The sequence below is a fragment of the Musa acuminata genome, chromosome BXJ3-5, assembly GCF_036884655.1.
Source record: "Musa acuminata AAA Group cultivar baxijiao chromosome BXJ3-5, Cavendish_Baxijiao_AAA, whole genome shotgun sequence".
In the NCBI taxonomy this organism is placed as follows: Eukaryota; Viridiplantae; Streptophyta; class Magnoliopsida; order Zingiberales; family Musaceae; genus Musa; species Musa acuminata.
The window spans coordinates 9689379-9716631 of record NC_088353.1 but is presented as its reverse complement, the minus strand read 5'-3'; the positions used below and the strand labels follow the sequence as shown (position 1 = coordinate 9716631).

General features: G+C 49.9%; 2 protein-coding genes across 3 annotated transcripts; both read left to right on the top strand.

The window, feature by feature from the left end:
• The first annotated feature begins 502 nt into the window (after positions 1 to 502).
• Positions 503 to 7020, top strand: LOC135638628 (FT-interacting protein 3-like). 2 transcript variants are annotated; one of them, XM_065151827.1, is made up of 2 exons: positions 503 to 676; positions 3646 to 7020. In XM_065151827.1, the coding sequence occupies exon 2, from the start codon at positions 3713 to 3715 to the stop codon at positions 6743 to 6745; it is 3033 nt and encodes a 1010-aa protein (XP_065007899.1). In that variant the 5' UTR covers positions 503 to 676; positions 3646 to 3712; the 3' UTR covers positions 6746 to 7020. The 2 variants fall into 2 exon arrangements, with proteins under 2 accessions (XP_065007899.1, XP_065007900.1); XM_065151828.1 differs by lacking the exon at positions 503 to 676 and adding an exon at positions 1498 to 1642.
• A 769-nt stretch (positions 7021 to 7789) lies between these two features.
• Positions 7790 to 26279, top strand: LOC103973267 (probable phospholipid hydroperoxide glutathione peroxidase 6, mitochondrial). Its single transcript, XM_009387778.3, has 6 exons — positions 7790 to 8071; positions 8800 to 8876; positions 9044 to 9105; positions 25303 to 25421; positions 25695 to 25862; positions 25978 to 26279. Exons 1-6 carry the CDS (start codon positions 8024 to 8026, stop codon positions 26008 to 26010), a joined length of 507 nt encoding a protein of 168 aa, XP_009386053.1. The 5' UTR covers positions 7790 to 8023; the 3' UTR covers positions 26011 to 26279.
• Positions 26280 to 27253: the final 974 nt, after the last annotated feature.

Sequence of the window (27253 nt, the reverse complement as noted above, 5' to 3'; positions counted from 1 at the left end):
TTTCTTTACAAAAGATAATATTAATGACAGGAAAGGAAAGGTTGAGGTCTTCCTAGACCGACCACCTCACGTACTTCCTATGGAAAAATGAAATAGCACAAGATAATAATATATTAAAAAAAAACATTGAAATGGTCAAATCTTTGGATCAGCAATCTTCTCTGTGGTTTGGTTTGCAGTACCAGAGTTTATCATCATCGAAAATTTGTGACGTATCCGTTCGATGCAGACCAGTTTACGTGCGTTTCGCGAGTTCTCCTCGTGTTTATTATTAGTTATCGAGTGGACGGCAAATTTGATCGTTATTTTTCGTCAACAACCTCAAATGTTGGCTATATATTTGATATATATATATATTTATTTATTTGTATAAGAGTGTTCTGTGCGTAATTTAATACAACATTTATGATAGGTGATTAATTTTTTTATTACGTATGAATGTAATGACTCTCAGCGGATGAAAGAGGAGGAGGAAGGAAAGAAAGATTGAGAGGGATGTGTTTGTCGTTGCGATGGCGAAAGCAACGATTCCCCGTCATCCTATTTCCAGGCTGCACCCCCATCTCCTTCCAAGAAGCCAACCCAACCCCCTCTTCATCTCCTCTCAGAGGGCTGCGGTCGACTCGAGAACTCGAAGCTTTCAGAGGAGAGGCGTGGAGCAGTTTTGGCTCCGCTGGTGAACCCTTCTCTTTCTTTCGACTGCTTTTTCTTCTTCTGAATCCAGTCTTGCTCTTCTTGCTTTCTTTTGTTTCTTTGTTTCCTCCTGATTTGAAATTTGTTCATTTAGAGAGGCCATTCATGGAATTAACCAAACGGATTAGAAGCTTACTTCTCATGCTTAATTTCCCATCTGTTGGAAAGCGGTGCTGGATTCCAATGGAGGAGTTATATGTAAATCCAGATGGCGGTGGACTTCGTTCTGGATTAGGTTTACCTTTTTATATCTTACATATTTGTGTCTCTGGAGATCGCATATTCTACTTCCATGAATCAATACTGATGGAAGGTGACACAGAAAATGATTGAGCGTGCAAATCGTGATGAGCAGTTGAAAGATAGTCAATTTAGAGGAAATGATTGAGATGGGCAGTCGAAAGATGCAAACACCGGTGACCAAAGACTTACTTTTCTAACCTTATTAATTCCGATATAGTGAACAATTTCGACCTCCTCGGTGCTTGTCGAACACCAATTTTGTTCCGAGTTCTCTTCCTCTGGTTGGTTTAGGTTCTGGACCAAAGATTTATCTTTCCGGTGCCCCTGTGTTCCCTTGCAGCACCAACATATGGTAGAGGATGACTAGAGTAACCAGGTTGGATAAATTAGATGATACCAGTTTGGTAAGATGCTGATTGAAAAGAAATAAATAATAATAATAATAAATAATTTGTGTGTTCTTAGTTCTGGACATTTGTGACTGCTGGAATCAAGCTGAGCTGTAAGGAAGAAAGACTTTCTGTTTTAAAAGTACTTAGCCAGGAAAACCTAACCTAAAATATCGATTATGTGGGTACATTCCATGCTGATAAGTGACCATATAGCATGAGGAGATTAGGACTCGTACAATTCCATTGTAGTATGGAGCAATTACATGATGATGGCGGCACTTCACCATCTCCATGAAGTTATGTCAAGATTTTAGGTAAGAATAAATTAGGTTTCTTTCTTAACTGAAAAGTAGACAACATCTCAAGGATGTTCTGTTCTTCTCTGACATCTAATTGCAAGAAATTGGCTGCGATTTCAGTACCGCAGTTTGAGAATTTTAGAGAGGATAAGAAGAATGATTTGAGTTACAATAACCTGTGTGGTTCTAGTCCTGAGGTTTTCATTCATTTTGTGGACTTCTGTTCTCGATTTGTTGCTGTTAGCAGGGTTTATGATGCTATCTCATTTCTTACTTCTTTTGCTTGCTTCTTCCTTCGGGAGGAACAGAGTCTGTCATATGGTACCAGTGAATCATATGAAACTGGTGGAAAATTCCAGTCTTTCAGATTCTTGTTGCTTTTCTAATTGGTCTTGGACATCATAGGAATGTATTTGGAAGACATATTTTCAGCTCATTTGCTGATCACCGTTACCACCCAAACCTTGTTGGATCCAAAATAACCTTTCAAGTCATATAGAAGGAATATGAGACACAGAGTATCCGAGTAATGTTTGTTATCGAATCTATACTAACCACATTATGCAAACTGTTTAAACCGGAATAAATCCAGTTGAATGAGGTAGTCATTTAACTAATTTCCTTTGCAATTTGATGTGTACTTTGGAATTCCATTTTTTTATGTTTAAATGAAGAATCATTCGGTACACATCGACGTACAGTTATGTTAGTTTAGTACTACAGTTTTATTGCCTAAGGGAAACTGCAACTTCATAATAAACACGTTCTAGTGCTAAATTACACATAATTAAAGATGATGGACTGTAAAATTTTCATCACACATTAGTAGCAGAATCATTATGATAAGGACTTAAAATGAGTGACTTTGTTATAAGCTTGATTTTGACATCACAAATTCATGGTTTAGTTGCTTCTATCACTTCTCTTTGTTTCTCATGCTTAGCATTCGTAGTGGGTATATCATAAATGTGAATCTTGAAACATGTTAAAGCTTCCGATGGCATCCTTAGGAAATGACACCATGTTTTATATCCGTAAGGTTGTTGTTGGTCAAATTTCTAAAACTTCTCGATGATTGCTAAATGTATGTACGAGTTTTATTATTTACAGATTAATTAAGATAATCTCTGTGTTCAAAAAGCCTCATACATTGGAGACTCATGAGCTCCTCGGATTCTCAAGTATCGACCTCCTCACCGTACCTTTTGTAACCGAGACACAACCATTGTATTGATTTTAAATAACTGGTCTATTTTATGTTGCCAATCTTCACCTTTGAGGATATAGATATGCCCACAATTCCCAGCTTAACATTATCACTATGGATCAAGGCATCTGCCACAGTTTGGTTTCAGCATCAACTTGTGCACTGTCTTGACACAACCTGGTTTTGCTTCAGTTTTTCCTTTGCTACTCTGCATTCTTTTACGAAGTCTCTTAATTATTGGAATACTAGTATGTCCGTGAGAACCAAGATATCTAACTCTGCTTTTATCCAGTTTACTTAGAATGCTTTCATGCATATAAATCAAGAAAACCCAAAGCAAACAACCAAGCTTCAGACCTCGACTGTCCTAAGTAGAAATCTATGAGAATTTTGGCTCTGCATACTTTGTTCAACCACTGGTAAGGCAGAGCTTCTGCAATGAACAACTGCAGAAAGGTAGCTTTTGCACCCACGAGAGATTGAAAACACTAATCATGACTGTTTGGTTACCTTTGCACTACCAGAAGGCTTGATTGCTTGCTCAATAAGAAAAAAATATGAATTCATCCCGGTTTCTACTGAACCTTGGATTACTCTGCAATTTGAGGTGACTCCGTTGTTTGATCTTTCGGTTTAAATTCTATCAGTGCTCCTCTCTTCTGAACTGGCCTTGTGGGTGGACATTGTATATGGTTTATCTCTTTATACGGTTTTTACATGCAACATGGACTTTCTCTTCACCATTTGTTATTAGAGCCATTCTTGTACTTGTACATGAGCAGTTCACAAATTGCTTGCCTTTACCACGCAGGTTTTGGCCTCGGTAGTTGATCGGTTCTGATCCCTCATCTCCCTCCACCAACTACAGAGTCATCAACATGAGCAATCTTAAACTGGGGGTTGAAGTCCTCAGTGCTCATGACCTCATCAGCAAGGATGGTCAAGGCTCTGTCAGTCCTTATGTCGAACTCCGTTTCGATGGCCAAAAATTCCGAACCACCATCAAGGAGAAGGACGTTAACCCCGTTTGGAATGAGAGCTTCTACTTCAACGCCTCTGATCCGTCCACCCTCTCTGACTGCCCCCTCGAAGCCCACGTCTACCACTTTAACAGGGCGACCAACTCCGGGTCCTTCATCGGGAAGGTGCGGCTTGCAGGAACCTCCTTCGTCCCCTACTCCGACGCGGTGGACTTGCACTATCCGTTGGAGAAGCGTGGGATCTTCTCACGCGTTAAAGGAGAACTCGGCCTCAAGGTGTTCGTCACCGATGACCCTTCCATAAGGTCTTCCGTTCCTCAGCCAGCTTTCGATCCAATCCTTGGCAGCCCTGCTTCAAGCCATGCGCAGCAACCTCAGGCTGAGGTCACCGGTTCGAGCCTGAACCCGTTCCAGGAGAGCAGACCCGAGCCACTTCGGACCTTCCACCACCTCGCTAGAGAGCAGCAGCAGCAGCCGCCGCAGCCGTACTACTCTGCAGCAGGTCAAGCGGTCGATCAGTCGGTGAGGTACGCGACGGACGAGATGAAATCCGAGCCGCCTCGAGTCGTGAAGATGTTCTCGTCGTCGTCCTCTCAGCAGCCGGTGGACTTCCAGCTCAAAGAAACCAGCCCTTCCCTGGGCGGCGGACGGATCATCGGCGGCCGGATGATACCCGGGGAAAAGGCGGGCGCCTTCGACCTGGTGGAGAAGATGGAGTACCTCTTCGTGCGGGTGGTGAAGGCGCGTGAGCTGCCGGCCAAGGACATCACGGGGAGCCTCGACCCGTTCGTGGAGGTGAGACTTGGCAATTACAAGGGAACCACGAGGCATTTTGAGAAGAACCAGAGCCCGGAGTGGAACCAAGTGTTCGCGTTCGCCAGGGAACGAGTGCAAGCTTCGTTCATGGAGGTGGTGCTCAAGGACAAGGACCTCGTCAAGGATGACTTCGTGGGGCTCGTGCGCTTCGATCTGAACGAGGTCCCTTCGCGAGTCCCCCCCGACAGCCCGCTAGCTCCCGAGTGGTACCGGCTCGAGGACAAGAAGGGGGAGAAGATTAAAGGCGAGCTGATGCTGGCTGTGTGGTATGGAACCCAAGCTGATGAGTCCTTCGCCTACGCCACGCACTCCGACGCCGTTCCCGCTGTTGACGCCCACACCTTGAGCAACTACATACGCGCAAAGGTGTACCATGCGCCGAGGCTATGGTACGTCCGAGTCAACGTCATTGAGGCCCACGACATCTTTGTTTCCGACAAGAAAAGGTTCCCGGACGTGCTCTGCAAAGCTCGGATCGGAGGCCAGCTGATGAAGACGAAGGCGATCCAGTCCCGGACGCCCAACTTCCTGTGGAACGAAGAGTTCATGTTCGTGGCGGCAGAGCCTTTCGAGGAGGACCTGATCCTGTCCGTGGAAGATCGCGTCGCGCACAACAAAGACGAGGAGATCGGCCGCGTTCACGTACCTTTGGCCGCCGTGGAAAAGCGCGCCGATGACCGGATCATCCGCTCCAAGTGGTGGAACCTGAAGAGGCCGGTGGCGGTGGACGTGGACCAGCTGAAGGAGGACAAGTTCTCCAGCAAGATCCACGTCCGCATCTGCCTCGACGGAGGATATCATGTGCTCGACGAGTCCACCCAGTACAGCAGCGACCTGCGGCCCACGGCGAAGCAGCTGTGGAAGCCTCCGATCGGGCTGCTCGAGCTCGGCGTCCTGAACGCGACCGGTCTCCACCCCATGAAGACGAGGGACGGGAAGGGCACCTGCGACTCCTACTGCGTCGCCAAGTATGGCCACAAGTGGGTGAGAACTCGCACTATCGTCGACAACATGAGCCCGAGGTTCAATGAGCAGTACACCTGGGACGTTTACGACCACGCCACCGTCCTCACCGTCGGCGTCTTCGACAATTGCCAGCTTAGCGAGAAAGATTCCAGCACCGGCGGCAACAAGGACGTGAAGATTGGGAAGGTCAGAATCCGTCTCTCCACGCTGGAAACCGGGCGCATCTACACCAACACCTACCCGCTGCTGGTGCTCCACAACTCGGGCGTCAAGAAGATGGGCGAGCTCCACCTTGCGATTCGGTTCTCGGTGACGTCGATGGTCAACAGCATGTTCATCTACTCGAAACCGCTCCTGCCCAAGATGCACTACATCCGCCCGTTACCCATAATCCAGCAAGAGATGCTCCGCCACCAAGCTGTGCAGATCGTGGCCGCTCGGCTGAGCCGAATGGAGCCACCGCTGCGGAAGGAGGTCGTGGAGTACATGTCAGATGCGCATTCTCACCTGTGGAGCATGCGCAGAAGCAAGGCGAACTTCTTCCGGCTCATGTCCGTCTTCTCGGGCCTGTTCGCGGTGGCGAAATGGTTCGGCGATGTGTGCTCGTGGAAGAACCCTGTCACCACCATTTTGGTGCACATCCTGTTCATCATGCTCGTCTGCTTCCCTGAGCTGATACTTCCGACCATCTTCCTCTACATGTTTCTTATAGGTGTCTGGAATTACCGGTTCCGCCCCCGCTACCCACCGCACATGAACACCAAGATCTCTTCCGTGGAGGCAGTGGATCCGGATGAGCTGGACGAGGAGTTCGACACCTACCCAACCTCTCGGAACCCGGAGATCGTGAGGATGAGGTATGATCGGCTGAGGAGTGTGGCCGGGAGGATACAGACGGTGGTGGGCGACATCGCGACTCAGGGTGAGAGACTGCATTTGCTGCTAACATGGAGGGATCCCCGGGCCACGGCGATGTTCCTGGTCTTCTGCCTGTGTGCAGCGATGGTGCTGTACGTGACGCCGTTGCAAGTGGTGGCAGCTGCCGCGGGGTTCTACTTGATGAGGCATCCAAGGTTCAGACACAAGTTGCCATCTGTGCCCGTCAACTTCTTCCGTCGATTGCCGGCGAGGACGGACAGCTTGCTCTAGAGCAGGAGCAGCATCGATTCGGATGGCCTCTCCAGTGGAGTTGGTTGCTTGTCATGGTCTTCGAAGCTGTTCTTCCTTGGTGCTTTATGCGTAGGAGTATCTGTTGCTGTAGCTGGTTATCTTTTGCCTTGATCTTTGGTGGTGTTTATGTAGAGATGGCGAGGGGAGACACACCGTAAGCTTGTATTATCCATCAGGTTGTACTGCTTGCAACAGATGGGAGTCACGTTTTGATCCTCATCTTGTTTGAGAATTGCAAGTTATTTTGTCTTGTATATATGCCTTTTGATCGACAGTGTTACCACTTTACCCTCTCAGGTTCTCATGGGAGACTCCAAATTTGCTCTTGCTGGCAACAAAATGGCGAATTGGATTGTCACCCACCACAACTTCACACTTGAATGTTCCAAGAAGGAAGCTTTCACATTAAACTATGGTTCATATTCTAAATGAATAAATAAAATGGTATTTCAAATATATTTATATAATATAAATTTATTTTAAAATAATTTCTTTAAAAAACCTTTAGTTTTGATAAATTTATAATCTTACATCTAAAAATTCTTGTAAATCATTTATTTTTGCATGAAAAAATCATTTTACTTTATTTCTATTAGACCCTTCATCACCTTAACTAGTTTTGGTCGTTCTAATTCTTCTCTCTTTCGTCTTGTTCGATTTGTCTTCTTCGTTTTTGTTTACGACATAGACAATCAATCAACGATGAAAACATTAAAAAAATTATGAACGAAAAAGCAAAGAATTATAGTTGTGAAGAAATGAGTATATTCGAGGGAATAAAGTAGAGGAGAGGTAGGGCAACAAGCGCTCGGGTGAGAGAGAGTGATTTCGACGAGGATTCATGGAGACAAAAGTGAGTCCGATGACGATTAACGATGCTAAGCAAAGACAACAAGGAGTAATATTTTGAATTTTAAAAAATAAAAATTAGGACGCTAGTTAAAAAAAAAAAAAAAAAAAAAAAAACTTTTTCCGGGAATTCGATCTTTATTTTACTCTCATCGTGTGAACGAGCAAAGTCGGTCATTGACTGCGGCATCTCACAACGTGGGCGTGTTCATATTTACGTGGAAGGCGTAGAAGCTCACATGGGTTCTGCTGTTGTTTGATGCTCCTTCGCCATCGTTGGCATAAATAAAACCCAACGAGCTCTCCTTCATTTACATCAATCTACCGACCCTATTCCTCCGCCTCTGCTTGATTTCTCCTCCATCGCAGCTTGTGCGACCTCGATAGATCTCAGGGTTCGCGTCTGATATGGCTTCCTCCAAGGCCACCGCATCCATCCATGACTTCACCGTCAAGGTTTGTCTACGGAAATTTCTCTTCTTCTCAGCATCATTTGCCCGCTTCCTTTTTCCTTGTGTGTTTTAGGGATGGTTCCTTTTTAAAGATCAAACTTTTTGGATCGAGTGTGTTATTTGGAGGATTTTTCGAAAACTGGGATTTTGACAACAAATTACTTGTTTATTTTGTTCGTTTTGTTTTGATCTGTCGACTGGAGTCGACAATGACGCGTAATTTTAATGTCCTACTCCTGTAGTTATGGATTTTTGGTGCTTCGGTCTTGTTTTCTCAGGGAATGTTGGTGCTTGTACGAATTTGTTGTGTGCGATTGGGTTAGGGTTCCAGGGATGGGTCATTGGTCGATTCTTGAAACACTTGTGATCTTTTTTTATGGTAAGCAATTTGTGATAGTTTTTGATGGTCGCGTAATTTGGAAACCTTATGAGAATCTTTATTCTTATTGTGAATAATTTTGTGAATAATTTTGTGAACCAGAGGAAGTGTATTTTCTTGCATCAATCTTGAATGAATCCTTTTGCTTTGTGTCAAGTTGTGGAATTCATTCTGTTTTTACTCATTAGCGCCTAGATAGGACGAGTGTCATGGTGTTGAATCTACTGATATGTTAATGTTTCGAGTTGTAACTTCTAGGAACTCTTGTTATTTGTGGAAAGAAGTTTTTGTCTCTTGGTTTTTGTGGTTATGTAATCTGAGGTAGACAATGTGTTGTATCACTTCCATTGCAGGATGCCAGGGGAAATGATGTGGATCTTGGCACTTACAAGGGGAAAGCATTGCTGATTGTCAACGTTGCATCACAATGGTATTGTAGTTCTATTTAGATTGCTTTTTGTCTTTAAGTAACAGATTAGTTGAAATATATCTTAGAAGGTCAGATTAGTTTCTTGTAATTGAGGGTTAAAATGTTTTCATACTTTTGCTGCCTCTGTTTATTATCTAAAATAAATCTGTTACTTATATTTGTGGTAGTGGGTTGACTAATTCGAACTACACTGAGCTGAGTCAGCTGTATGAGAAGTACAAGAACAATGGTATGTGCTACTTACCTTGGCTGGCAAAATTTTCCCCATCAAGACAATTAGCTGTTATCTACTATATACTTTTGGTTTACCATTCGCTTTCATTAGGTTGCTGTAAGGGTAGTGTTAGTGTAAACAACTTTATGCTGTGGCTTCGGGGCCGATGCGGCTTGGTTCGGGTTCGAATGCGCGGGGATCTTGCGCGGCGCTCCTCGGGACAGCCGGGGTGGCCGGTTACAATGGTCCGGGCGGGACGTTGCGTGGGAGTAAAGCTGTTCCGCGGCACTGGGAAGATGCAACCTCGCCCTTGTACCTGCACACAGGTCGGGTCGGAAGCTCGGCCCGACCCCTCTGACGATCAAGTTAGATGATGTGGAAGGAGTTTTTTTAGTGAAGTCTCCTCCCTCTTCGTTTAGAACTCGGGGGTATTTATAGGGCGATTTAGTGTTACCTGATGTGCCTGCCTGCGGGAGGCAGGATCGTACCTCTGATGGCGTCTGACATTACCATTGATGCTGCGTGGAGAACCGAACTGCCGCAGGGTATGGGCGTGCCTCGGTGGTCGTTCTCCTTTGCCTCGGTCGAGCGCGTTGGTCAAACAACGATGAAGTCTTCGTCTGAGAGCGGGTGACGTCAGCGCCCATCGTGTCAGCATTATTGCCTTCTTCGGGCAGAGTGTCGTCCAGTCAAGGCTGACGTCGTAGCGCGTCATGTCGCCATTATTGCCCTCATCATATTCCCCTCCCGGAAGAAGCTATGCGTCGGTCACTGCGATAGGGGGGAGTCCGAGGCATGGCTTTGTCATTTGGTGCTGCAGTAGTCTCAGGCGACATGAGGTCGAGCTCGTCTTGGGCGGGCAAGCCGCGGCGAGGGAGGTGGTCTCGGGGGACAAGGAGCCGAGGAGCACGACGCAGGCGGGCTGACCGCGCAGGCGTGTCTCGGGGAGTAGGGGGCCGAGGAGCACGACGAAAGCGGGTTGACCGCGCAGGTGTGTCTCGGGGAGCAGGGAGCCGAGGAGCACGATGCAGGCGGGCTGACCGCGCAGGTGTGTCTCGGGGAGCATAGGGCCGAGGAGCACGATGCAGGCGGGCTGACCGCGCAGGCGTGTCTCGGGGAGCATAGGGCCAAGGAGCACGACGTAGGCGGGCTGGCCGCGCAGGCGTGGTCGCGAGGGTCATGCGGCCGAGTAGCACGACGCAGGTGGACAGACCGCGCAGGCGTGGTCGCGAGGGTCATGCGGCCGAGTAGCGCGGCACGGTCTGGTGGCCCGAAAAGCCACTTGTGTTTCTTTCCCTCCTTGCCTACTTAGTAGTAGCGGGAGTCGAAAAGCTGCCGTATTTGATTTCCTTTCTGAGGGGACTGGTTACTTTTGCCGCACGCTTTCGAGCATTGAGATCGAGGCGCCAGGGCGTTGCCGCTTCAACGGGGCTGCCACGTCAGGCCCTCATTAAGGCGGGCCGTCTTTTGGCGTTTCTGACGTGACGATTACGCGCGTGCGTGGGTGGGCTGCCGCCCATTCTCGGGAGGTGAAGGGGCGCTGGTTCTTGTGGGATATCCTCTTTAAATAGCGAACGCCCAGCTTCGCTTTTATATTTCGCCGCTGAGCCTCCTTCAGGCCTTGCCGTCCCCTTTCCAGTTTTCTTCCCCGCTTCCTAGGTTGTCCTCCCTTTCCTCGTAGCTCCTCCCTGTTAAGGTCAGTTGAAATGTCGTCCTCTTCTCCCTCTCCTTCTTCCCCTTCCTGTGTAGCTGAGGGGGGACGTCCTCCGACGTCTCCTGTGGAATCCTCTGACGGGGAAGCGGCGCGGGCCTTGGAGGCCTTGATGTGGCTGCACGACAATGACTCCACCGTGAGTGGGTCACTGTTGGGGGGACTCCGGGAGCGTTATAGCATCCCGGAGGACCACATCCTTAGTGCCCCTGAACCAGGACAGCGGGCGTACGACCCGGTCCTGAAGGGTTTCGCGCTGACCTTAAACGCCCTGGAGGCGGGTCTGCGCTTTCCCCTCCACCCCCTCATCGTATCTTGTATCTCTTTCTGGCGAATTTCGTCGTCTCAGGTGGCGCCGAACTCCTGGCGTTACCTAGTGGTATTCCTGGGGGAATGCTACCATGCCAACATCACCCCTACCCTAAACCTATTTCTCTCATGCTATCGCCTCTCCAAAGGTTCGGGGGGGTTACTTCCTATCTGCCCGGACGGGCTTTCGAGTCGGGGGGCTCCTTCCAATAATAAAGGATGGAAGGGGAGATTTTTTTACGTTAGCTGCGCAAAGGACTGGGGTTTTGGGGTTCGGTGGTCCGCGAGGGCGGTCGACAACACCACCCCAGGCTTGAGTGAAGCAGAGCGCCAAGACCTGGGGAGGCTCAGGGAGATTCTCTCCAGCTCCCAGGCCCTCCGGAACATGACCGAGCAGTGGCTAGTCGAGGCGGGTCTCAGCCCGATGCCTCTAGGTACGTTAGTAACGTTTGGTTCGGGTGTTTGCGCGGCTTACTCCTGGTACTAATATCTTTCCTATTACTTGTAGAAATGGTGAACCTCCGATCGCTTCTGGGGGGTAATGCGCTGCAAGCTCCTCCCCCAGCACTGCCAGCCGACCTGTAGCCCGGCTCGAAGGACGCTCCGTTGGAGGTCGAGGTCGGGCGCCCTCGGAAGAAGGCAAAGGCAGCACCCTCAAAGGGGGCTGAAGCGGGCCCCTGTCGGGTCGAGGCCGGGCCTAGTCGGCGGACGGCGGGGAAGGGTCCGCGCCCTTTCTCCGTACGTGACTTATGCCGGCTGCCTGTCGGGGACAAGGAACTATTCCTGGCGCGGCTGGTGGCCGAGATCCCGATTGGGGAGGCCAACGACCCCTTGGTCGCCCGCTGGGGAGGCCTGTCCCGGAGGAGATTCCTCCGCGACCTTCCTTCGAGGTGCGCTTCATCCCGACATGGCTCGGGATTTGTACACCCTGCCCTCGGAGGCTCTGCTCCACAAGTCCGCTCAGTCCCTGACCTGGGTAAGCGCTTCTCCTTCTTCCCGTTTGGGCTTGCTTCTCGACGCTGTTCTTCCTGACCCATCTTTTTCTTATAGGGCCTTCACTATGCAACGGCCCTGATGGATAGGGTGCGTGACGCTGGCCGGGTCATCGGGGGCCTCGTCAGTCGTAATGCCGAGCTCCGCCGTTAGGTCGAGGAGGCCCGAGCCGGGGCCAGTTCGGAGGCAGTGGCGGCTGCCGAGAAGCTCGCGGCGGACCTGGAGGCGGAGGCGGCTCGCCTTAGGTCGGAGCTCGAGGCCTCCAAGAAATCGAGCGAGGAGCTCCAGCAGATCCTAAGGGTGGAGCGGACCGAGCTCCGTCTGCTGAAGACGAAAGCGAGCGCCCTTAGCAAAAAGCTGGATGAGGCGAAGGCGGAGACGAGAGCGGCCTCGGAAACGCTGGCGGAAGAGGCGTGTCTCCGACCCGTCAAGGACAGGGAGCTCATTGAGGCGTACAAGAAGTCCGAGGGGTTCGAACTCGGGCTGACGCGGACGGGGCGGGTGTCCTTTGAATACGGATACCGAATCGCCACGTCCCGCTTCCGCGCTCGTCACCCCGGCCTCGAGGTGGAGGAGGATCCCTTCACTCCCCACCCCGAGGATCTGGAGGTAGACATGCCCGAGGACGTCCCTTTTAACGACCGCTTGGACGTCCCCTTTGACGACCGCCTGGACGTCCCCCTGTAATAAAGAAAGGTCCTATATTTTTGCTTTTCTAAGGTGTTAGTCGATTTTGTAAGTCGGGGTCGAATCCTGTAAGTTGGTTTCCTCTTGAAATAAAAGAAAACTTTTTCCCCTCTTGTGTATTGCTCAGCTAGCCCTTTTTTTTTTTTTTTTTTTTTTTTTTTTGCGCAAGCGAAAAGCTTCTCCTTCCCTTGGACGGGAAACTTCCCCTTTCCCAGAGGAAAAATTTCTTTTTCCTTGGACGAAAAAACTTTTTCTTCCATTAGGCCAAAGAAAGAAACTCCTTCAAAGAAACTCCTTTCTCAAACGAAGAATTTCTTAAGGTTCTGAACGTTCCACGTTCTCGGTAGAGGAGAACCGTCCATTGTCACGAGCCGGTATGTACCTGGTCGGATTATCTCGACGACCCGATAAGGTCCCTCCCATTTGGGGGCCAGCTTTCCCCTCGCTCGGGTCGGGTCGCTGACCTCGGTCTTGCGCAGGACTAGGTCGCTTAACTTAATTGGTCGGGGTCGTACCTTCCTGTTGTAGACCCTTGCGACGGCTCTTTTATAAGAGAGGGCCTTCAAGTGTGCGTCGGCGCGTCGCTCCTCGAGCACGTCAAGGCTGGCTCGAAGTCCTTCGTTCGAGACTTTCTCGTAATAACTTCTTGTCCGAAGGGTGGCAATGGCTACCTCGGGCGGTAGGACAGCTTCGGTTCCAAACGTGAGGCTGTAAGGGGACTCTCCAGTCCCGGTCTTGGGGTGGTGCGTAGCGACCATAAAATGCTCGGGAGTTCGTCCGTCCAAGTCGATTGGGCTGCGAATACTCTCCTTTTGAGCCCGTCCAGAATGGACCGATTGGTTACCTCTGCTAACCCGTTCGTCTGAGGGTAAGCCACCGAGCTGAACCTTAGCTGGATTCCGTGGTTCGCGCAGAACTCCCGGAACCTTCTACCTGCGAACTGGGGCCCGTTGTCTGTGATGATGGTTTTGGGCAAGCCAAACCGAGTCACCAGGTTCCTCCATACGAACTTTTCTATTTGCCGCTCCGTGATCGTCGCCAGTGGTTCAACCTCGACCCACTTTGTGAAATAATCCACACCCACGAAGGTGTACTTTCGTTGTCCCGAGGCTGGGGGGAAAGGTCCGAGCAGGTCCAGACCCCATTGCGCGAATGGCCATGCGCAGTCGATGGGGGTGAGCGGGACCGCGGGCTGCCTGGGCGTGCGGGCGTGTTCTTGGCACGAACTACACCGTTGTACGTGGGCCTTTGCGTCCCGGCACATGGTCGGCCAGTAGTAACCTTGGCGAAGTATTTTGTGTGCCAGGGTTCGCCCGCCGATGTGTTCCCCGCAAACTCCCTCATGGACCTCAGCCAGAACCGTCTGAGCTTCGTCGGGTTCCAAGCACCGTAAGAGGGGGTATGTGAAGGACCGCTTGTAGAGTCGTCCACTCACCTCGGTATACCATGCATGCGTGCGACGCAGGCGTCGAGCCGTAGCTTCGTCGGGCGGAAGAGTCCCGTCCCGTTTGAAGCGTAGCAGTTCTTGTACCCAGGTGGTAGGCGCGTCGCCCGAGGCTGCCGTTGCGATTTCGATGGCACGGGTAGGGAGCTCCTCGACCTCGGGCTCGGCTTCAAGGGCTGGCTTTGACGCTAGCTTAGCTAGCGTGTCGGCTCGCTCGTTTTCTCCCCTCGGGACATTAGATAATGTAAAATGAGGGAACTTAGCGGTCAGGTTCTTTACCTGTGCCAGGTACTTCGCCATGATCGGGTCCCGAGCGCCGTATCCCCCGCTGAGTTGCTCGGCTACCAACTGCGAGTCGGTGAGGACGCGGATGGCGACCACCTGCATCTCGAGGGCCAACCTGAGTCCTGCTAGGAGCGCCTCGTATTCCGCCTCGTTGTTAGTGGCCTGGAACCCGATCGGAGGGAACGCTCGAACGACCGCCCGTCGGGAGCTTGTAGCACCAGCCCCGCGCCGGCGCCTTTTGAGTTGGCCGATCCGTCGACGTGCAGGACCCAGGCTTCGGGAGGTTGTTCGAGACCCTTGTCCCCGATCTGAGTTAATTCTGCGATGAAGTCGACCACGGACTGGGCCTTGATAGTGGTCCTGGGCACGTATTGTATGTCATGCTCGCCGAGCTCCATCGCCCATTTGAGAAGACGTCCTCCTACATCAAATTTAGACAAGATCTGCCGAAGTGGTTGGTCGGTGATGACCTCCACCGGGTGAGCCTGGAAGTAGGGGCGTAGCTTCCGGGCTGACAGTACGAGCGCGAGCGCCAGTTTCTCAATCGGTGGGTATCGTTCCTCGGGCCTATTCAGGACGTGGCTGACATAGTAGACCGGAAGCTGTTCGCCGGAGTTTTCTTTGACCAGAACGGAGCTGACTGCATGCTGGGAGGCAGCCAGATAGAGGCCTAGCTTCTCCCCAGGAGAGACTGAGGCAAGTCGGGGGAGGTTGGCTAAGTGTTGCTTCATTTGTTTGAAGGCTTCCTCGCATTCCGCCGTCCACTAGAAATTTTTCGGGTTCTTCAGTGCTATGAAGAAGGGGAGGCAGCGATCACCCGATCGGGCAAGGAAACGGGACATGGCGACGAGCCTCCCGTTAAGGCGTTGTAGGTCTTTGATCATCCGAGGTGACTGCATATTGATGATCGCCTGGACTTTCTCCGGGTTGGCGTCGATTCCTTTTTCGTGTACGATGAACCTGAGGAACTTTCCCGAGGTGACACCGAAGGCGCACTTCACGAGGTTGAGCCGCATGCCGTACTTGCGTAGCGTGGCGAATGCCTCGGCCAGATCGGCTAGGTGGGCTCCTGCCTCTTGGCTTTTCACAATCATGTCGTCGACGTAAACTTCCATGTTCTGCCCGATCTGGTGGGCGAACATCTTGTTCACTGTCCTCTGGTATGTAGCCCCGGCGTTCTTCAATCCGAAGGGCATGACCTTATAAAAGCAAACCCCTTGATCGGTGAGAAAAGTCGTATGCTCTTGGTCTTCGGGTGCCATTCTGATCTGGTTGTATCTCGAGAAGGCGTCCATAAATGAGAGGCAGGCGTGTCCGGCCGTAGCGTCGACCAACTGGTCGACCTTCGGGAGGGGGTAGCAATCCTTTGGGCATGCATTGTTGAGATTGGTGTAATCAACGCACATCCTCCAGCTTCCATTAGGTTTCTTGACGAGGACTACATTGGATAGCCATCGTGGGTATCTGACTTCTTCTATGAAGTCTGCCGCTAAAAGTCGGCCCACTTCTTCTCGTATGGCGAGCTGCCGATCAGGAGCCTGCTATCTGGGTTTTTGCTTTATTGGGCGAGCGTCGGGTGAGATATTGAGGTGGTGCTGCGCGACCTCCGGGTCGACGCTAGTCATGTTAGATGGCGACCAGGCAAAGACGTCGGCATTTCCTTGTAGGAAGCCGACGAGCTGCCTTCGTTCTTGCTCGGGTAGCTCCGATCCGACCTTGATCGTCTGGTCTGGTCGACCCTCTAGCAGTGGCAAGTCGATGGTGGACCCCCTCGGCTCAGGATGGGGGGCTGGCTTCTTCGCCTCCTTGTCACGGACTTAGCTGGTTTTGCCTAAGTCGTGCGGCACCCTTGCGTGTCCGTCCGCAAAGGTCAGCCTCCCCGAAATCTCCCATTGTCCCTTAGGACCAACAAAAGAGAGAACGGGCTATAGAGAACGCCTCAATCGGGATCCACAAGCAAACATATCTGAAAAACACTTCGTAGACAATGCAAATTACAAATAGACTTTACAAGCTCTGAACAGTGCCACAACAAAGGGTAAAATGGTCCATTACAGACCGAAAATCTCTCGCATGTGTCCACATGACACAACCTTTATTTACAAGCCTAAAGAGGCCACCAACCCAACTAAATGGGACTATTAAGCCTTCGGCTGCCCCTCTACATGTTGTACAAGGCATGAACATGCCAAAAGACACGGACATACATGAGCATTACATCAAACATCTTGTTTAGAAGTTTGTTCGTGACATTCTCCCCCACTTATTCCTTCGACGTCCTCGTTGAAGCCTTTGTCGACACTGCAACTCCTCGCCTTTGCTGAGTCTTCAATCTTCTACTCCAGCTACAATGCGCCTTTGGCTCTCAGCTGCTCTCCGCTGCTGTTTTTGAGTAGTCGAACCTTTGATCCGCCATGCTGCTTCAACTCACCAATGACTCTGACTCTGGTGTGGGGTTGGTTGAGTTGTGTTGATCCTTGTTGATTCCTACGGATCCCCCAAATGAAGGAAAAGACCATCCTTACTGCGTCAGTCTCTCAAATTCCACATGCTGCTTGAACTGGGTGGATGCTTATTGGAGCTTTAACGAGCATCGTCTCGCAAACTTCTGAAGTTTTGGGTCCTTCACAAAATTTGCTCATTGACTCTTCTTTCACTTAGTTGTCACATCCAAGTAGGTTCGCATCACTTCCGCTTTCGATTGGCATTTCGTTGGGAAATGAAGCGGACAATCTACTCTCAATAACACTGATCACCGTTGGTGAGGATTTGACAACTATTGTCTTCCATTATCTTTGAAGGGTCTTTGAACATATACAGAGCTCCTCTGCTGGATAGATAAGAGAATTGGGGTACTCGGTTTCGCCCATTCTCTTAAGAGTTGAGAAGGCAAAGGTTACTTGACTTCGCCCGCCTCCTCGAGGTTGTACTTCATGCATCGAGCTGGTTACTAGCCTTCGCCTGCTCTTTGCTCACACTTCTGAAGCACTTGAAGTGTTTGCACTCCTTGCGTTGAGTTAGTTACTGTCATTCACCTTCTCAATGCCATTGAACTTCTGGAATGCAGGAAGTTTTCACCCTGACTTGGAGTAATTCTCCCATAGGTTTGGTCGTCTCTGGGATTGTACCGTCTTCTCCATCAACCCTGCCGCCTACTCCACTGAGTAGCAAAGGTACAGCACCGCGTACTACCTGCTTCGTTCCTTGGTTATGCATGCATGACCCGAAGTCCTTCACTTTCGGCTATCTTGATGAGAAGCACATTGACACCGGTCTTACGAAGTTCTTCAACCTCTGCCCTTCAACCTTGTCTCGGTACTTGGAGATTGCCTCTGCATGCTCCACCTCCTCGGCCCCTTTCACGACCAAGCGCTCTCCCTCCATGAGAGCAAGGGATCAATGACTTTCACGGAAGTCCCGCCTCTGCGGTACCATGGCGCTGCCATGCCCATGGCACTACTATCCGTTGCCTTGCATATGTATCCCTTCTCTTCACAATAAGTAGATATGCCTCTGTGGCACTCCTCCGAGTCCACCTCCATTCTAACTGATTGCTTGATTTTGGGTAGCTAAGTCCCTCTGGACTCGTCGTCGCTTCCTCGCCCCTTTCGACCCCCTGCTTCAACACCTCTGTGTTCTCCAAGCAGTCCGTTTGGTCGATGGAAAGACAGACTGCAACTCCCATGCATGGCCTCTGCCATCACGTTGTACGGTTTGCACCGATTCTGTTCTCCTTAGCTTCCTTGGTAGCAACGTTCGCTTACTCGGCCTTGTCCTCTGACTTGCCGGGCTTCCTTAAGCGAATATGAGCTCTGGAGCAGTCCAACTCTCTAGTTGCTTCGATCATACCTCTGCATGATCAAGTTCCTCCCATAGAACTCACTGGTACTTGCATTCGAACTTTTCCCTTGGTGGAACACAGCCCCCATATGCTGATGACCACGGAAGCAAAATTCGATGCACGCACGGAAGACCCGCCTCTGCGGTACCATGGCCTTCACTCCTTGAATCCATAGCCCTTCTTGCCGTCGTGTTGTTCACCGAAGTGGAGCTCCCAGTAGCTCCCGATCATACCTCCATATGATCTAGTCCCTCCCAGGACTAGGTCGTGTGTATCGCATTGCCACGAACTGTTCCACCACGATCCGCTGCACCATGTCGCCTCCTGGTGACATCTCCATTGCATTCTGATCCTTGTGGAATAAACTCGAATTGTGAACCCTCCATGTGTGGCCTCTGCCAACACATCGCAGGGTCTCTTCCACCTTCGATTTTGTTCGCTCCTTTGGCAATCGACCTTCATCCACCCACTCTTGGGTCACACCTAGATGAAGCACCGCTCTAGGACAGTCCGTCGCCTAGTAGCTCCCGAAGTCCACCGACTTCACTGTAATTTGTGCACCATTGTTTGGATCCTGGGCCTCTGCCCCTACCAGCACAATCTCCGCTGCGCAACGCTTCCTTCATAGCAACTTGAATGACAACACTGTGGCATATTCTTCAAGAGTACCCGCCTCTGCGTCCTCTTGCCCCGTGCTAAGGCCTTCTGAACTCAACTTCGCCTCCGCAAATTGAGTCGCCTTAGTTCCTCCATCAAATGCTCCTTCGAGATAAGGTGCACGTGCCCCGAAGCTCCCTTCGTCTTTGGCACCATGCAAGATGAGTCCGCTCCGTCAGAATGAAGGACCCATGGAACAACATGATCTTACTCTTGCCTCTGCAAGAGTTTATGTCCTTGACCTCTGTCTAAGGAAAGCACTGTGCCTCTGCTCCATGTTCCAACTTCTATACTGGCTCCCTTCGAGCGGCTTGAGTACTTCGCCAAGTTACCCCCAAGTTGCTCCGCTCCTCGTTTTTGCATTGAGTTGATGGTGGCCCTCGCGCCCACCATTCCACGGGTCAGCCCTCCCTTGAGTCTGATCTCCATATCGACTCCAAGTGTGCCTTCATTTAAGTTGCTTTGGGTCCCTCCCCTACTTGATCTCGCAATGCATCCACCAATGCATTCTCTCAAGCGAGATCATGCGACGACTCCTCGCCGCTTGCTCAGTCCATCAAGCTTCGTGGAGTTGTTGTTTGTTAAGGTACTCCTCCTCAACATGTGCGGTCCGTCGCACATGATTCTCCCTCTGGAGAGCCGGGACTTATCCCTCCTGGATAGCTGTCCCATTGGAGCAATATCTCTCTTCGTTTCGGAGACCACCATCCCCTTGGACTACTCCGATCTGCTGAACAAACTGTGCATTGTTCTGCCTCCTGCAAACGCACTTGCTAGATTGCGACTCCACGTCAATACAGCCCCCGCTGCACCACTCAAGGCCTAGCAACATGCTGAACTCGTTGCACACTTCAGCCTCCTACGGACGTATCCTTCACATGCCGAAGAGAAAGTTTCAATGCTCTATGGCGCCGAGTTTCGACGCCTTGGGATAGCCACGAACATTCCATCGTCCGCATACAAGCTCATGCATGAGTACCAAATTCTTCGAGTTAACAATTCCCCTCACCTCTGTGAGCTTTGCATAACTCTTTTGGTCGTTGAGCAACTCATTCCACCTTGCCTGTTCTCGTGGTGCCTCTTGCGCGAAGGGTTGGCCATTCCTTTGAATGCCAATCTCGGATGCCCGCTCGTTTGAGCGACTCCTTTTCCCTACATCTTCATGCCCGTTTTCCCCCAAACGGTCACGCGTGTGCTGACTACCCTCAACGCAGCCCCGCTAGGTCCCCCACGTTTGCATTCTAAGTGTTTCTATGAATGTTTGTCCCGCTCTGATACCATCTGTCACGGACTTAGCTGGTTTTGCCTAAGTCGTGTGGCACCCTTACGTGTCCGTCCGCAAAGGTCAGCCTCCCCGAAGTCTCTCATTGTCCCTTAGGACCAACAAAAGAGAGAACGGGCTAAAGAGAACGCCTCAATCGGGATCCACAAGCAAACATCTCTGAAAAACACTTCATAGACAATGCAAATTACAAACAGACTTTACAAGCTCTGAACAGTGGCACAACAAAGGGTAAAATGATCCATTACAGACCGAAAATCTCTCGCACGTGTCCACATGACACAACCTTTATTTATAAGCCTAAAGAGGCCACCAACCCAACTAAAATGAGACTATTAAGCCTTCGGTCGCCCCTCTATATGTTGTACAAGGCATGAACATGCCAAAAGACACGGACATACATGAGCATTACATCAAACATCTTGTTTAGAAGTTTGTCCGTGACATCCCGGGGGTCCGCCAATGGTGGTTCGACCCTTGCTCTCTTGTGTAACGAGACGGCGGTCAGGTAGCAGCGCTTGGATTCTCGGGGGCTTCCTGTGACCTCTCCGGTCCCGGCATGGGTCGGGAACTTCACAGTTTGGTAGTAAGTTGAGACGACGGCTCGGGCCCGTGCCTGGGAGCTTCGGCCGAGGCAGCTCGGGCGTATGCTTTCCTTCTGGTCATGGAATCCCCGCCAGATGCGGGGCCGCCAGCTATCACGTCGATGTGTCGTTCGATGGGACCCTCCGGGCGCGGCGAAAGTTCCTTGTCCGGCCGAAGGTACTAGCCGAGATGCCCTCTACGAATGAGCTCCTCGATCTGCCTTTTCGACTCCCGACACTGTTCGGTGTCATGCCCATGCTGCCGGTGAAAGCGGCAGTACTTCGATTGGTCCGTTAGCTCTCGTGGATTCCTCATCGGGTAGGGCTCTTTAAGCAGTCCCTTCTCCCTTATGTGGAGAAATATTTCCGTTCGGGACGAGTTCAAGGCGGGGAGAGGGGGCCTCGGTGCCGGCAGGTCGGATCTGTCCAACCTACGCCGAGACGCAGTGGATTGCTACTGCCGGGGCGGCTCCGGCTTGATCCTCTTGTGTTCTTCGCGCTTCCCGGCCATCCATGTCTCTGCGGCGACGAACTGGCTCGCCCGCTGGAGCATCTCGGGTACCGTCGTGGGGGGTCGCTCCACTAGAGACCAGAAGAACCTGGAAGGCCGCAGGCCTATCATGAATGCCTGCATCAATAGAGAGGGGTGAGCGTCTGAGAGCCCTCGAATCTGCGTCGTAAAACGGTTCACAAAATGGGAGAGGGGCTCGTCCTCCCTTTGGTTGAGTCCGAGGAGTAACGCCACGGACGGCTTCGGTCGGGAGTAGGCCAGGAAGTTGAGCTCAAAGTCTCTAGCGAGCTGATCGAAGGAAGTGATGGTCCCGGTCTTCAGGCCGTTGTACCATGCGCGGGCCGGCCCCCTCAAGAGGCCACCAACCCAACTAAAATGAGACTATTAAGCCTTCGGTCGCCCCTCTATATGTTGTACAAGGCATGAACATGCCAAAAGACACGGACATACATGAGCATTACATCAAACATCTTGTTTAGAAGTTTGTCCGTGACATCCCGGGGGTCCGCCAATGGTGGTTCGACCCTTGCTCTCTTGTGTAACGAGACGGCGGTCAGGTAGCAGTGCTTGGATTCTCGGGGGCTTCCTGTGACCTCTCCGGTCCCGGCATGGGTCGGGAACTTCACAGTTTGGTAGTAAGTTGAGACGACGGCTCGGGCCCGTGCCTGGGAGCTTCGGCCGAGGCAGCTCGGGCGTATGCTTTCCTTCTGGTCATGGAATCCCCGCCAGATGCGGGGCCGCCAGCTATCACGTCGATGTGTCGTTCGATGGGACCCTCCGGGCGCGGCGAAAGTTCCTTGTCCGGCCGAAGGTACTAGCCGAGATGCCCTCTACGAATGAGCTCCTCGATCTGCCTTTTCGACTCCCGACACTGTTCGGTGTCATGCCCATGCTGCCGGTGAAAGCGGCAGTACTTCGATTGGTCCGTTAGCTCTCGCGGATTCCTCATCGGGTAGGGCTCTTTAAGCAGTCCCTTCTCCCTTATGTGGAGAAATATTTCCGTTCGGGACGAGTTCAAGGCGGGGAGAGGGGGCCTCGGTGCCGGCAGGTCGGATCTGTCCAACCTACGCCGAGACGCAGTGGATTGCTACTGCCGGGGCGGCTCCAGCTTGATCCTCTTGTGTTCTTCGCGCTTCCCGGCCATCCATGTCTCTGCGGCGACGAACTGGCTCGCCCGCTGGAGCATCTCGGGTACCGTCGTGGGGGGTCGCTCCACTAGAGACCAGAAGAACCTGGAAGGCCGCAGGCCTATCATGAATGCCTGCATCAATAGAGAGGGGTGAGCGTCTGAGAGCCCTCGAATCTGCGTCGTAAAACGGTTCACAAAATGGGAGAGGGGCTCGTCCTCCCTTTGGTTGAGTCCGAGGAGTAACGCCACGGACGGCTTCGGTCGGGAGTAGGCCAGGAAGTTGAGCTCAAAGTCTCTAGCGAGCTGATCGAAGGAAGTGATGGTCCCGGTCTTCAGGCCGTTGTACCATGCGCGGGCCGGCCCCCTCAAGGTCGTTGGGAACGCCCTGCACATCAAGGCGTCAGAAGTCCCATATAGCGCCATTTGGGCGCGAAACGCGGCTACGTGGTCCGCGGGGTTAGTGGCGCCGTCATAGGCGTCCGGCGAAGGGAGCCGGAAGTGTGGTGGAATCACTTGATCTTGTATTTCGGGTGCGAATGGGGACCCTTGGTATCCGTCCGCTTCGAGCTCTCCTTTTGACCTACGAACCTCCTGCTGTACTTCGTCGAGGCGTTGACTAACGAGGCGCAGCTGGGCTCGCAGGGCGTTCGTCAAGTCCGCGGATAGCGCCTCAGGCTCTGGGCGACTCGACGTGTCTTCCGCCTCTCGGTTCTCGGGCCGGGCGGTTCGGTTTCGAGGCGAAGTAGGGAGCTCGGGAGGTGGTGCATGAGTCCGGGTAGGGGGCTCCCGCTGTTGGAGAGGCTGGGTTACATGTGGGGGCGTCGGCTGGGAGACGAGCGGGATGATCGTCTGCACCACGCCCGCCAGTGCTCGGACTTGATGAGCGAGGTCGTGGAAGGCTTCGGGCGATACAGGCGACGGGCCGATGGGGGCGTCGGGTGGCGACAAACCCGGGTCGTTGAACAGCCGCCAGTAGCGCTCCGATGTCGTGGCGGGGCATTCGTCTCGGGGTTCATCACGCAGGGGATGTTCTTCCGGGGTGCTGACCGGACACGACCCCATGGTTGCGGGTTCGCCAGAGTGGATCTGCTGATCGCTCGACATTCGGGGCCCTCCTTCTAGCGCCAAAAATGTTAGTGTAAACAACTTTATGCCGTGGCTTCGGGGCCGATGCGGCTTGGTTCGGGTCCGAATGCGCGGGGATCTTGCGCGGCGCTCCTCGGGATAGCCGGGGTGGCCGGTTACGATGGTCCGGGCGGGACGTTGCGTGGGAGTAAAGCTGTTCCGCGGCACTGGGAAGATGCAACCTCGCCCTTGTACCTGCACACAGGTCGGGTCGGAAGCTCGGCCCGACCCCTCCGACGATCAAGTTAGATGATGTGGAAGGAGTTTTTTTAGTGAAGAAGTCTCCTCCCCCTTCGTTTAGAACTCGGGGGTATTTATAGGGCGATTTAGTGTTACCTGATGTGCCTGCCTACGGGAGGCAGGATCGTACCTCTGATGGCGTCTGACATTGCCATTGATGCTGCGTGGAGAACCGAACTGCCGCAGGGTATGGGCGTGCCTCGGTGGTCGTTCTCCTCTGCCTTGGTCGAGCGCGTTGGTCAAACAACGATGAAGTCTTCGTCTGAGAGCGGGTGACGTCAGCGCCCATCGTGTCGGCATTATTGCCTTCTTCGGGCAGAGTGTCGTCCAGTCAAGGCTGACGTCGTAGCGCGTCATGTCGTCATTATTGCCCTCATCAGGTAGGATATTTGTTATATATTATGCATCAACTTGGACACTGTTATGGTATCAACTGAAACGCCATCACAAACTAATTGATCTTGCACAAAGTATTACTTTTGCCATAAAGTTTCATCTCATAAAAAAAAAGGAAGAGTTAAATATCAAACATAAGAGAAGAACAAATGAACTGATATTTATAGAGAACTAGTTTTCCTTTCTTGTTGTTACACAAACTGTTAGTTTGATGATGAAGAAACGTTTCTTTCATTAATCAGTGTCTATTAATGGATCACGGATTTTAGTGTGTGAAATTGTTTTAGGCTGATTAGTTGTACCATAATCCATGTTCTTGAACAATTTGCTGCTAACACATGATAGAACAGGCATTGAGACTGAAAATTAAGGTTATTATATGCTACTAACTGAGAATCAAGCTGATCCTAGCCTTTCATAAAATTCTGCGTCTTATGAAGTTCTTTATAAACTTAGCTTTCTGAATGTCATTTAAAATTTGTAAACCTTGAGACCACGAAAGGTCTCTACAATACATCTACATCATTTTGTAGCTATGAGATCGAGATGTCTTGTTGATTTGGTTGGGCAACCTTTTGTTTCTCATTCAAGTTTTGTTCTATGAGGCTTTTCTCGTTTAGTAGTTATTAAATCTTACATCAAGTAAATCAAAAGGGAGGCACTTAAAGTTACCTTTTGCATCAAAAAATAGACATTGCTTGATACTAAGATGCTTTAGTTAAATTTTGCATTCAGAACCAAGGTAACTGCACGCATAATTGTACAGGAGAGAAAAGCATCTGAAAGAAAATTTGAGGGGCCTAGATTATTTGGTTATATGCTCGGAACTTTCAAATATTAACATATTCGTTCAACAAGAACATCGTTGTAACGTCCTAACTATTTAGGGTTGGCAAATATTAACATATCCATGGTATGGTATCTACTGTTAGAAGTAAGAGTATCAACGATCATGCTCTCACACAATCAAGTTTCATTCTGCCTGAATTTATTTCTTTACCTTGCTTTCACGATGCAGATTTTGAGATTCTGGCATTTCCATGCAATCAGTTTGCGGGACAAGAACCAGGAAACAATGAAGAGATTGTTGAGTTTGCTTGCACTCGATTCAAAGCTGAATACCCGATATTTGATAAGGTCAGTTGTCGCATGGATTTCAATTTCTTAGTTACTTGGCTCATCCCTTTTAGAATTTTTTAGAGAGAGGTGTTTCTTAGCTAGACCATTCTTGAGCTAGTTTTTTCCTCTATGGTTGTTTTCTTTTTTCTTATTGCATTTAAGAAATAATGGCTAGGTAGCTTGACTGCTTGATGAACGTATAGCATGGATTTTGTGGTTGTAGACCCAAGATGGTAAACATCGCTGTTTGGGTTTTTCAGCCTGGATATTAAAGGTAGTTGTCCGCTTTAGGTTGATGTGAATGGTTCAAATGCTGCACCCTTGTACAAGTTCTTGAAGTCCAGCAAAGGTGGCCTTTTTGGGGATGGCATCAAGTGGAACTTCACCAAGTTCTTGGTGGACAAGGATGGGCACGTGATTGATCGCTATGCCCCAACCACATCCCCGCTTAGCATTGAGGTAGATGAACCCAACGCCGCCACACTTTATCCCGAATGTTCTTGTGAAATCATGTTCAATGTTCTTGACAATGCAGATAATGCCATCTGACATTTTATTTTGGATCCCTTTGCAGAAGGATATCAAAAAGGTTTTGGGGATTGCCTAAATTTCACATGCTTGTGAATTCGGCACCAAATAAATGATGGTATGAATAATGTGCTGCTCTATGCAAGATTCTGGTTGGATGAAGGATCTTACCAATTGCACAAGAGACTATTATATCAGGTTCATTTGGTTGACAGCTTTATCTTGGTATATTGGCAGATGTATTCATAATAAAGATAGAGATTTCTCATATAAATCCTCTGTAGGTTTTTATGACTCTTACATTTATCCTATGGATCTTTTGGTCATAATATTGCTCTTATCTGGTCACAGTGTATTTGAGGAAAGTCCTTGGTTGAGTTACAGATTCATATACTCATGAAGGTCCTTAAGAACTTGTTCCATCAGCTTAATGGGGTGACTGTATTCTCAGTTTTCTTCAAACGATATATTTATATTAGCATTTATATTCAGGTAAGATGGTAAAACAAAGAAAAAGAGAGGTAGCTTTAGCTTCATTTGTTTCGGATGAGACAGGGAAGAGGATTTGTTTTTGTTTCTTCCATTGCTCTTGTGTGACTCATCTCACTAAAATTGTGAGAAAATACAAAGACAGATGAGCCTGATCATCTCTACAAGAGACATTTGGGATTGTAGCAGAAATGAGTGTTGAACATGATAAACTCTGAAATTTTTGACATGGCCAATTTGGGATTGCTCTCTCTAAATCCGCTGGTCCATGGTGTGACTAATTATGTAAAATTTATATCTACTCATCACTCTTAATTTTGAAGATTAGATCTCAATGATAGACTGTTTAGATATTAAAAATAAATTCAATGAAAGGAAGTTCATAACTAAAATATATTGATCATGCCATTATAGAGGTAAGGCTTGTTGGGAATTACATCCTAAGACCTAAGACGAAGAAAATAAAATTATTTAAGATTATTAAATTTAGATTAATAAATAAATAATAAAAATGAGATAATTTGAGATTATTTATCTTGTGCAATTATTAAATATTTGTTTTGGGCTAATGGAAATACTTCAAACTAGCACTAAAATTATTTAAGATAGCACTAAAAGGAGCGGATGTAAATTTAAATCAATAATATTTGTATACTTTTTTATCTATTTAAAGATTTTTGAGTTTTATTATATTTTATCACTCAAGTTTCTGTAATTTATTTATTTAAAAATTTATGAGTTATCTTATCTTACATCAATCAAATTTTTATGAATGACTCACACATTGTACTGACTTGGAAGGACCACTCAAAATTTGAAACGCTTCGACACTT